At 39.8% G+C, this 11,706-nt stretch overlaps 1 protein-coding gene across 1 annotated transcript in view; it reads right to left on the bottom strand.

Annotated features, from left to right (window-relative positions):
• PODXL2 (podocalyxin like 2) overlaps window positions 1-9,949 on the bottom strand; it is a 25,027-nt gene extending 15,078 nt beyond the window's left edge. Inside the window, exon 1 of the mRNA XM_006911441.1 lies at window positions 9,689-9,949. Coding sequence (XP_006911503.1) covers window positions 9,689-9,941 — 253 coding nt within the window. The 5' untranslated portion in view covers window positions 9,942-9,949. The remainder of the gene's footprint in view (window positions 1-9,688) is intronic.
• Between the last annotated feature and the right edge of the window lie 1,757 nt (window positions 9,950-11,706).

The following is an 11,706-nucleotide window of genomic DNA, read 5'->3' as shown; positions in this document are numbered from 1 at the left end:
ACTTCTTTACCACCTCTCAGCATCCAACATGATTTCTTTTCCTTTTACTGTGAGATTTCAGTTCCACTACTTATTGAATGTATTGACTTGAACAGGTTACTTCAGCTTGTGTGTTACTTATGCGTCTCCTTTTCCTTATATGTAAAATAATAACAGTACCTACCTAGCACATAGGGCTGTGGTCAGTATTTAATGAGATAAAACCTGGGCACAGTCCATAGTACAGAGCAAACACTCAATTAATTTTAGTTATTTCTCCTCCTCCCTTTCCCATTATTATCATTAAAGTAATTTTTATACTGTAAAATCATAAAAGGAAAAAATAGCACTATTCTGGAAATCTGCTCCAAGAATGAGGAGCAGGATAAGTGCTTGAGTGATAAGTCAAACAGAATCCAGGAAAGAAGGCAGGGCATAAAATGACTGACCATCTACTGACAAGTCTAGATATGATCTGAATAGCAGAAATGTCTTAGCTCAAAAACAAGAATTTATTGGGAGGCCCAGTAGGGGCACAGATAATGAAATGAAGGTGTGAAGGGAAGTCTGCCAAAAGTAGCTGTAGGACAGACCTGGGTAGGATGAAAACGGGGTTCTCAGGAGAGTGGGTAGTGGGACAGGACCTAAATATGAATGTAGACTAACAAGTAAAGAAACAAATCTTTATGTGACAGTATAAGCACTATAAATGTTTCTGAGAAATGACTGAGAAAGATGCAATAGCACTTCTATGACATTCCTTCCCAAAATGAAGAACGTGAGTCTAATCATGCAGAAACAGACAAGCCAAAATTGAGGAGTATTCTGTAAAATAATTGGCCTACCTGCTTCAAAAATGTCAAAGTCATGAGAGACAAAGAAAGGATGGAGAATTTTCCAGAATATAAGAGACAAAAGGGACATGACAATTAAATGCAGTACATGATTCTAGACTAGATAGTAGACTAGAAAAAAAATTTTTTTTCATTTGCTATAAAGGAGACTACTGGGAAAACTGGCAAAGTTTGAATAAAGTTTGTAATTATATAATAGTATCATATCAATATCAATTTCCTGATTTTTGATCACTTACTATGTTTTGTAAGAGAATGTCTTTGCTCTTAAATACACACTGAATTATGCGTAAAGGAGCATCATGCCTGCAACTTACTGTCAAATGGTTTAGAAAAAATTCTATGTCTATATGTCTACATACACATACACAGAATAATAAAGCAAATATGGCAAAATGTTAACAATGGGGGAATCTGAGCGAAGGACATATAGGAATTATTCTTGAAAATTTTCTGTAAATTTTAAATTTAAAAGAAATAAGATGAGAGAGAGGGAGTATATCACTTTAACTAGTGGCTAGTGAATTTGCTGGAACCATCAGAAGAGAAGAGAAAGAAGGTGGGGACAGGGCAGGCCATCCTAGACTAAGAGCTCAGAACGATCCAGGAGGAAGGAATACAGTTGCCATGAGACAGACAACAAGCCTGGTGGACAGGAAGAGTGCTTTTCCCACTCAGGTTTCCAAGGCAAGAAGACCAGACTTCCAGAAACCTGCAATCAGAGAGGGGAGAGGAAGCTTCAGCACTCATTTTGGAGGGGGAAACAGAGTAACTTGGCAATGGAAGAAGAGAACAAAAGAAGTAAAATGGATCAGGAAAATGAGAGACCTAGAGATAACGAGAGAAAAGAAAGAGGAGAGGATGGCACCAACAGGGGTGAGGAGAAAGGAAGAGAAAGGAGGGAATGGGTCTCCTCTTCAGGTAAGGCAGGCAACCTCCTAGGTCCCCAGTCTCCTTATGCAGTGATGGGCTGTAAATCCCAAGGACCCATCCACGGCTACCATGGAGAGCTGTAACTTCATACGAGGAGATCCTGTCCTGTTTAGTGCACCAGGTTCTGCCTTCCTGTTCCATCTCCTGCAGGCATCTGGAGGTGGAACAGTAGAGTCTCAAAACCCAGAAAGCCTGCCTGGGATGAAGACATACCTACAGAGCACTTCTCACATGCCCCATACCTGGACACAGCCATGAACAAGCAGAGATGCCCAAGAAACACATTGAAGACAGAACAAAACCCAGTCAAAGTCTGTTCCCAGGAGGGTAGTGACATCTGGAGCACTGAAGAGATGTGAAGCATTCCCCATAGCTCAGGCTCTCCAAGGGGAAGCTCCAGCTTAGCCTCAAAGTGTGGAAGGTCAAGTTATGGCTAAGCTGAAAGGGGAATCAGAAGAAGTTAGTTCAGTCCCTTCACTGTCCTAGAGATACCAGAGGACAGCTAATGTCTTGTCCCACAGGCTGACACACTTCCTTCCCTCACGCACCTGACAACAGCGCTGTGAAGCTGCAGCCCCCTGAAGGCCATGATTGGAAACTACATCTTCCTTAGAGCCCTGGGGAAAATCTGGTTTCCCATTCCAGACTCCAGGTATCTTATACTAGATAGGGGCCCGGTGAAATCCAACAGGCCATCATCTCCTCTTACAGATGACAAAACAAAAGCTCAGAGAGTGAAGGATATTTGCTCTAAGCTGTGAAGCTAAACTTGTCATGCTAAAAAAGTGTGGTCAAAGCCAGTATTTCAGCTGGGCTTGAATCACTAGACTGGTTGACATGTAAGAACCAAGGCCAAGCTTCAGAGTACCGCAAGCAGGGATTGGAATTCTAGATGATCACCCTCTAGGCTCTGTACATTCACCCCTCTGAGACATGAGGCTAAGATGAAATGATATAATAAATGCAAAACACCTAGCCTATGAAAGGTACTCTTTTCTCCCCAAGGCAATCTCTGAAAGTCGCACTACTACATGTCTTGCACTCCTCTGAGCTTTCTGTACAATCCAGCTCTCAGTACATGTATCTGTGGTCAGCTATTATTATAATGGAACTCCGATGAGCTTAGGGTCCTAACATTAAAAGGAACCTAGGAGGCTATCTAACAGCCTTGGCCCTCTGGCAGGCCTAGAAGAGGTAGGCTGGCAATCCTCTCCAAGAAAACATCTTGGCCTCCTTAGAGAGGCATTACTGTGTTGTTGGCTTTTTTCCCCCTCCCCAATTTCCTTAAACTCAATTGATAGTTCATTTACAACTTAAGCCCATTTGTTTTATCTACTAAGAGAGGAACACCTGGGAAGCATCTCCCTCAGGAGAAAAAAAAAACCCTACATACTCTCTTAGTGCTCTCAATTTAGCCTTCTTTTCCTGGGGCTAAACAACCAACAATAATTATTCCTTATTCATAACACTTTCTGTTGTCAATATTTTTCTCCTCTTGTGAAAACTTCTGGATTAACCACAGTTTCAAAAATGGTTACAAAATCAACAGAGTAGGTACACAATAAATATTTGTTAAGTGAATTACTGAAACCAAACCAGACTCACTAACTGGAGGCTGGCTACCTAAATCAAAATGTAAAGTAAGATTTCCTGACTCAAGTAACATCATTTGAATTTATCACAGCAGTGAAGCTGCATTCTCCCCACGTGATGTGATAGAAGGCTCAGAGCCTGCTAAGGTCACTTTGATGAAGCTCCAGGTCTCTGGATAACTTGGATTCTCCAGGTTTTTTCTGTCTTTTTTAATCTCACTTTGGTGCGGACTTTTGTTCCCTAAATAGATCATGTTGCATTTTCTTCCTCCTATATGTCATCATGGTTTTGTAGGTTTCATTCCCCAATTTATCAAGGTCACACTGGACTTTATTTCTTCCTCCCAGGGTAGCCCTATCTCATGGATGATCTTTGGCATTAGCTAAAATATTAATTAACTGATTCCTCTGTTTAAGATATGAAATTAAAACAGGCATCAGGGCCAGTGGCCTTGAAAGATCTCTTTAAATATCCCTTTAGATTAATGTCAAATCACTGAAAACTATCCCCTGAGTGCAACCCTCAAGCCAGTCATTCAACTAAATACTAATATACAAATACTCACATAATTCATAATAGATTTGTATAAAACAGAGGTGCAAGGGAAGAAGCTCTCAGTATAATTAAAAAATACTTTTTAATGGTTAACCTCAGTAGTCATCAAAGAAATGTAAATAAAACAAGATGATAAATTTTTGACCTACCAACTTGACAATATATGTATATATTTAAAGATAATATCCAGTATTGGATCAGTGCAGAAAACAGGCTCTTAATCCTCTGCTGATGGAAACAGAAATCGGGCCACATTTCAGAGAGGGAAGCAATATGAATGTAAAGCTTTAAAAACAAACATTCTGAACCCACAGTTTTACTTCTAGAAGTGTACCCTAAGGAAACAATTAAGGATGCTCATAACAATTTGTTTTTAAGGATTCCCATCATGGTACAGTTCATATAACAAAGACTGGAAACCATCTAGCTCTCATACAGCAGGGGGTAAACTGAAGAAATGGAAGCCCATCACACTTAAGATACTATTTCAGCCTTAAAGCTGAGGTTGGAGAGCTGTGTTTGCTGGCTTAGAAAGATGTTGGTAAGTGAGACAGCAAGATTTGTACGCTATAATGCCTTTTTTTTTTTTTTTTGGTAAAAGCATATTTTATATATTTCCCATATGGGAAAAAAAAATCCAGAAAGATATACTCCATGTTGACATTTGTTAACTCTGGGTGATGAGATTATAAATGGTTTTTATTTTCTTCTTTTAACTTGTTTGCCTTTTCTAATTTCCATATAATGATATTTATTACAGTGTAAAACAAAAATACAGGTTTTTTGTGTTGTTTTGTTATGTGTGTGTATACATGTATCTAGGTGAAAGTGCTTCTGTCAACTGGTCCTCCTCTTAGTAAATATGACTGATGTGTGGGCAGTGACCCAGAAGATCAAATCATGCTATAACAGATACAATCTCAACAATGATTTACTGAACAGAAACAATGTCCAGGTCCCAGCAGACAGTTACTTTGATGATCTTTTGTCTATAAAATTTATTATATGCAATAGGAATTAAAGTGGTCTCGTGAATGATTTCATATAGATAAGGAGCAGCAGATCTGGAAGTAGAAATCTCATATTTGAGATTTAGCTCTGCCACTTAGTACCTGTGTAATTTAGTATCACTTTTAAACCTCTCTAAGCTAGTTTCCTTAACAATAAGACAGTAATATTAATCATGTGTGCTTTTACAAATTTCATCAGGTTGCTGTGAGGTAAAAAACAATTATGTGAAATGATTTATAAAATATAAGTACTTTATGAATGCTCCTTACTCAAGTGCAATGTGGTTTATGCCCAACCATCGCTTCATTCCTCTCTTTCTATTAATGGCACCTCAATTCTCCTTTTGGAGGCACTCCTCCCTCTTTTTGGTCCAGGAGTGTGAGGCCCTACCCCTGGCTTCAGCGGGGCTTAGGATCCACTCTGGGCCAGTGAGAGAACTCTGTCCCCATGGCCTCAGGATTGGTTCGGAGATGGGCTTATGACCTAGATCAGACTAATGAGCCTCCCCTCTGAGACTTTTCAGAAGTAATGGGGAGGCAGAGTTCTCTGCTGCTAGGGTTACTATGTAAAAGGGGGATAAACTGCAGACACAGGGGGCTCTCAAAGCCACCACACAGGAACAGCTTGCCTAAGAATGAATCCAATGAGGGAAGGCAAAGCATGATGAAGCAATGCAGGCTCTGATGCTGGTTCAACCCCTGGACCCCACTTGCCTGGTGCTCTGCAGTTACTGAGCCAGGAAACACCTGAGAGCCTGTTTGAGTTGGGTTTCTAGAACTTGCCGACCCTGAAGAGTAATCTCTTTTCTTGTAGGAAACCAATTAGCTTGTTTACTGGGAAAATTAAAACTGCATGCAGAGAACTTAATTAAGAAGCTTGGGAAATGAAAGGGGTGGTGGGTGACAGTGGGGACAGTCGTGAGATGAATAAGTAACCTGGGAAAATGTTCTTAACCATTAACAATCCTGCATGAATTAATTGGTCGGGCTTTAAGATGGCTTGATGCTAGCTGGTGGAGTGGTAAATTTACATTCCATTTATTTTTCCCTACTTTGTTTAGACTACTCTTTTCACCTGAAATGTCAGAATCATAATATTTAAAGCATTGAGATGGATGCGTAAAATCTTCAGAAAATTTTTATTTAACAGCAGTGTTTAGACTACTCTTTTCACCTGAAATGTCAGAGAATCATAATATTTAAAGCAGTAAAAGACTTCATCTATCATTCTCATGGTCTCGCTTAACAGATGAAGAGACTGAAACCAAGATTAGAAAAGGAACCCACTCAAGGTCACATCACTCATCATCAGTCAAGCAGAAGCCCACCAGCTGTTTTTGCCATTGGATACCCTGAGGATCACTGCTACAGAAGTGAAGGCACCAGCTCTAATTCTTCTAGGCCCAGAAAACTAGAAATGAGATGTATAACAATACTACTGACAATAATTGCTTTCCTTTCTAACACACACCATTAACGGGCTGTCATGGCAAGAACCCAGGTCCACATGCACCACTGCACAGGAGACACTGATTTTAGACTCAGCTCTGCCATGCACAAGCCATGTGACCTTGCTGTAGGCAAGCAGATCAATCAGAAGATGAGTGATGAGGGAGTCTGGACAAAAGGAAGCTCTCCTTCCTCCACCTACTCTGTACCTCTTGTCCATTCCCTTTGGAGGGCATTTGTGTCCCTACCTCATAGCCCTTCAGGCATGTACAGCAGAGATAAGAAAACAGATCCAGATTGTGGAGCTGGTGTGAGCAGGAGAAAGAATGTATGCGAAGTGCCCATTACATGGCTTGTGTTCATTGAATGACAGGTATTTTTATTATAATGAGACCTAGAGAATGAGGCAAGAGAGACAAGTAAAGGACAATGAATGAGGGAAGAGGAGGCATGAGGGTGCACAGCAAATCTGAGTTAATCAAAGCCAGGGATTTCCCACTGTGAACCCGAGAAAGGTCTAGGTGCACAAATATTGTTTTCTTGACCGGGTTCTCTGAGTGACTGTCTTACACTAAAATCTCAATAGTCTGAACAAGAGGAAAAGCCCAGAGAAAGACTAGGTAGGTACGTATAATTGTCAGGGACAAGGTAACTAGGTAGGTACATATAATTGTCAGGGACAAGGTAAAAGTCCATTATAATTTTCAATAATGAGAGGATAGACTTATCAATGAATGTTGCTGTGTCTATAGGTTATATATACGGGGGAAATGAATTAAATCCCTATCTTACATCACATACCAAAATATATTACAGCTAGAATAGAGTAAAATATAAAAATTAAGCTCAAAAGAATAGAAGAAATAAAGGTACATATATCTCAGGGAGGGAAAGGCTTTTCTAAACATAAAGCAAAAAAAAAAATAATAATAAAAACATTTCAAAAGAAATATTGTTTTAAGCTTATAAAAATTAAATGTATGTATATCAAATATTACTATAATAAAAATAAACATAATTGATGAGCCAGAAAAATGTTTTCTATCTATGTTAGATAAAAAGTTAGTATCCCCTTTATATGAAAATGTGCACAGTGATAAAAAACATTAAAACCTCAGTAGAAATAAATGAAAAAGTTATAATAACAGCTAATATTTATGGAGGACTTACAGTGTGCCAAGTGCTTTGCTAAGCACTTTAAATGTATTATTGGATTTAACTCTCAAAACCCTATGACACTACTACTATCCCCATATCCTAGATGAGAAACCTGAGGCTCAGGTTGTCACTTACCAAAGAATCACATAGGTGTTCACTCAGTGCTAGAACTGTGAAATCTGCCTAACTAACTCTGAAGCCTGTTTTCTTAATTATGCTTCGAATCAAACCATTGAACTATAAATGGACAGAATATGTATATATTATGTATAGAGAATAAATAGAATATGTATATAACATATGTATGTGACTATATATATACAAATATAAGTTAAAATTTACTAGTAATTAAAGTCCATTATAATTTTGCCTATCAAATTGACAAAGATTTCTAAATGACAAAATTCAGTGGTGGGAAGGGTTCAAAACACTGGTATTCATTCCATCTCTGATGGGTATGCAAACTGAAAGCACCTTTCTGGAGGATGATTGGAAATATTTAACAAAAGCCTGGGGAAAGATTCACATCTTTTGTGTCAGACATGCTCTGCCTCTGGAAGATCCACTCTTCACCCTTTTCTACCCTGCCCTGGCCCTGGAAGACTGACCCAGTGGATTACATCAACAGGCTATGCCTTGCCTCCTGACCTGACTCCTGGGCAGAGGCGAGGAAGGAAGGAAGAATGACAGGGACCCTGACAGAAGATGGGAAGAGAGGGAGGTTGGGTATTTATTCTCTTGGTTCCTTCCCTGTTGGGCCACCTGCTCCCCACCACTCTCTGTCCTTGCAGATTCCTTTTATCCTTCTCTTCTTTTGTCTCCTTGGGTATAGGCCCTTGATTGCTCTGCTGCCACTGGCCCCTGCCCATACCTTTGTAAATTCACTGCTCTATAAATAAACCCTCCTTAGATTATCTTGGTTTGATTGTGTCTTCTGTTTCTGGGTGGCATGCTGACTAACACGCCTTTATACCCAGCAATTTTACTTTAGAAATTTATCTAAGGAAACAATCAGAAAAGTACAAAAACATATAAAGATATTTATAGCAGCATTAAAACTGAAAACAACCTAAATATTCAACAATAGAGAACTGGTTTCATACATATGATTATCCATATGATGAAATACTATGTACTCATTAAAAGTTAGGTTATAAAAGAATAATCATGTGGAAATATGTTTATGAAATATTTTAAGTGAAGACATTATGTCCCCTGATTCCAATTTTGCATATAAAAATGACTAGAAAGATGTATCCAAACTATTCATAGTAATTATCTTTTAGTTGTGAAATTATGGGAGGATTTTATTTTCTTATTTGTACTGTTTTTGTATTTTTCATATTTTATACAATTTTTATATATTGTTTTTGTAATTAGAGAACATAAATCCAAAACATTATATATTTTAAAAAGAAAAATTAGGGCTAAATCCTGTAACACCCTGCTCCCATGTGCATGTGTGCATATACTTACAATTTGACAGTCTGACATTTAAAAATGGGTTCCTGCTGGCCAAGGACATGTGCACAGCTGCTATAGCTGGAAGCATGACCGACGAGCTCTGCCATATCTATAATCAGCCATGGTACATACATGCCTGCTGAGCTCAGGCCCCACATGTCCATCAGCCATACTCTATAAACCCAGAAACCAGCTCTGGTGCATGACTGAAGGCAGAGCAGTTAGAATGCCTTGATGGGGCTAGAGAGACCTAAGCGGGAGCAAGAGATGTGCTGACCTCTGGGAACCTTCAACAGAGACAATATAGTACATTAGGAGAAAACAAACAAATGAACAAAACCCCAGACCTTGAATATACTTTGGTCTGAATCATGACTGAACATCTGCATAGTTTTAGGATCTTAAGGATGCTTTTAACCTTTCTAAGGCTCAGTTTTCTCATGTGTAAAATGGAGATAATATTATGAGCAGAGAATATAGGCTCACTGAACAGCAGTCAATATTAAAGAGAAAGGGGCCTTCTGAGCCAATAAGTCACTCAGAATCCCAGAGACTTGGCTTTGATGCACAGGAAAAACTGGTATGGAGAGAGAAAACATGTGATTTGAGCAATAAAATGGTCATGTGGCATTTTGCCAAGACTGCCTCACACCCAGCTGCAATAAGCACATACTCTTAGGTAGGAAGAGCTACCTGCAGTGGGTCCCAAGTCCAGACTAGAATCATTCAGCTCCTCCTCCTCTTCCCAGAAGTACTGTGGTGGCTGCAGAATGCGGGACTCTTCACTCTCTTCACTGGGGAAGCCTGAGCCAGGGGCTCCCAGTCCCATGGCCTCACTGGGGTCCTCTGAGTCCAGTGGCTCCAGGCCAGTGGGCAGCAGAAGGTCCAGCAAAGAGGTGGAGGTGAGGCCCTCTGGGCCAGGCTCATCGGATCCAGTTGCACACATGCCCAGGGACACTCCTGCACAAATACAAAAGCCAGTTGATTATAAAAGGTTGGAGAGGACAGGCTGGCATGGGGCTAAGATATGTCTCCACAACAAAGAACCCAGGGTGCGAGTGGGATTTTGGGGAACAATCTTGACACCCAGGGGCTTCGAGGGGATTCTGAGGTGCTAGTCTCATTTCAAAAAAGCCAAAATGCTTAGCCCTCCCTATGGCCAAGCCAAAGGGAAGACAGAGGGAGATGGGCAGGAGAGAGTGAGAAATCAACTGACTCAGCATCCACTGGGCATCTATCTGCTCACTCAGAAATGGAGACCAAAGAATGGGAATTCTTTGCCACAGCTGTGCTAGGTGCTGGGGGCACAAATGCAGCCAAGAAGGGGCCCCTGCTTTTAAGCACCTTGTGTGGACATTGTTTCCCAGGCAGCAATCCTAGGCTGAAAATTTTCCAAAACTGCATTAAGAGCAAGGTTTGTATTTCAGCAATGTGGGATCCTGAACACAGTCTTTAAAAACCATGTGAGGTCACATGTTGAACTCATCTAAGGTTGGTATTGACATGTTTCGAATCTCAGATCTTTCTCTCCTAATTTACAAAACAAACAGGCAAAAACAATAAATTAATGGGCATCTTTGTTACAAAATAAACAAACAAAAAATTAAAGGCCATCTTTGTTCTCTCTTTCACTCCCATTCACTAATAGGAATTCAACCGTATTTGCCAGTTTCACAACTTAATTACTAATAAGTATATGAATATTACTAACTTGCTATGTGTCTTCCAGAAGCTGCTTAAAACCCCTAGGTCTCTCAGTCTCCTCATCTGAAAAACGAGCAAGTTAGAAGAAATGACCTCTAAATTTTCTTTTCCAAGACTAACATTCAGTGATGCAAGAAAGAAAGAATTTCAGAAGTTATTTTCTGTTCTGCCCCTATTATACACTGTAACCTGGCTTGACAGTAGTTCATAAGTGATGCTTATAATAAAAATAAGAGCCAATATTGGTGCCGTGGGCTAAATGCTTTGCAAGCATTATCTGAATTTTAATCTTTGCAACTACCTTATGAAATAGTAAGCTGTTAAGTTTGGTATGTGCCAGCAGTGACTGGCCACTGAAGAAAACAAGGGCATTCCGGACTCAGAAATGAGTTCTACCAGAACTAGAGTGAGCATCCTGAATATGACGAAGTCTGTGTGAGCTATGCACAGACAACCCAGGACCATAAATTACATCTAGTCATAAGGATAGTATTCCACGGTAGAGTGAAAGAGGCGTAACAAAGTAAAACATGCGCAGGTGAGGATAAACAGGTCTTGAAATCAGGCACAGAAGGATGTTCTAGTAGAGAGAACTAGTTGCCAGGAAAGCAGGTTTGCATTCTGGCTTCCCTAGCTGAGTGACTGGGTAGCTACTTCACTATCAGCAGCCTTAGTTTCCTGGTCAGTAAAGCAAGGACAATGACTCCACTAGCTCTCACAGGTGCAGGGGCATCAAATGAGGTAAACTCCACGTAGTGTATGTAAACTGCACTACAAAGAGCAGATTGTAGTCTACAAATGTAAGTTTTATTGTCCCATAAAAAGAACAGAGAACTGAGACATTCTTGACCAGGAAAAGACAAATATATTAAAATATATCAAATATATTAAAATAAAAGGCTGATGTGAATAATAAAGATCAGATATTCTATCTATGTGTCTTTAGAGGAAAAACTAGGACTAATGGATGGAAACATGGGACAGCATCAGAGCTCCCAAGAGCCTTT

Source organism: Pteropus alecto, unplaced genomic scaffold (assembly GCF_000325575.1).
Source record: "Pteropus alecto unplaced genomic scaffold, ASM32557v1 scaffold124, whole genome shotgun sequence".
Taxonomy (NCBI): domain Eukaryota; kingdom Metazoa; phylum Chordata; class Mammalia; order Chiroptera; family Pteropodidae; genus Pteropus; species Pteropus alecto.
This window is presented reverse-complemented; position numbering and strand designations above follow the sequence as displayed.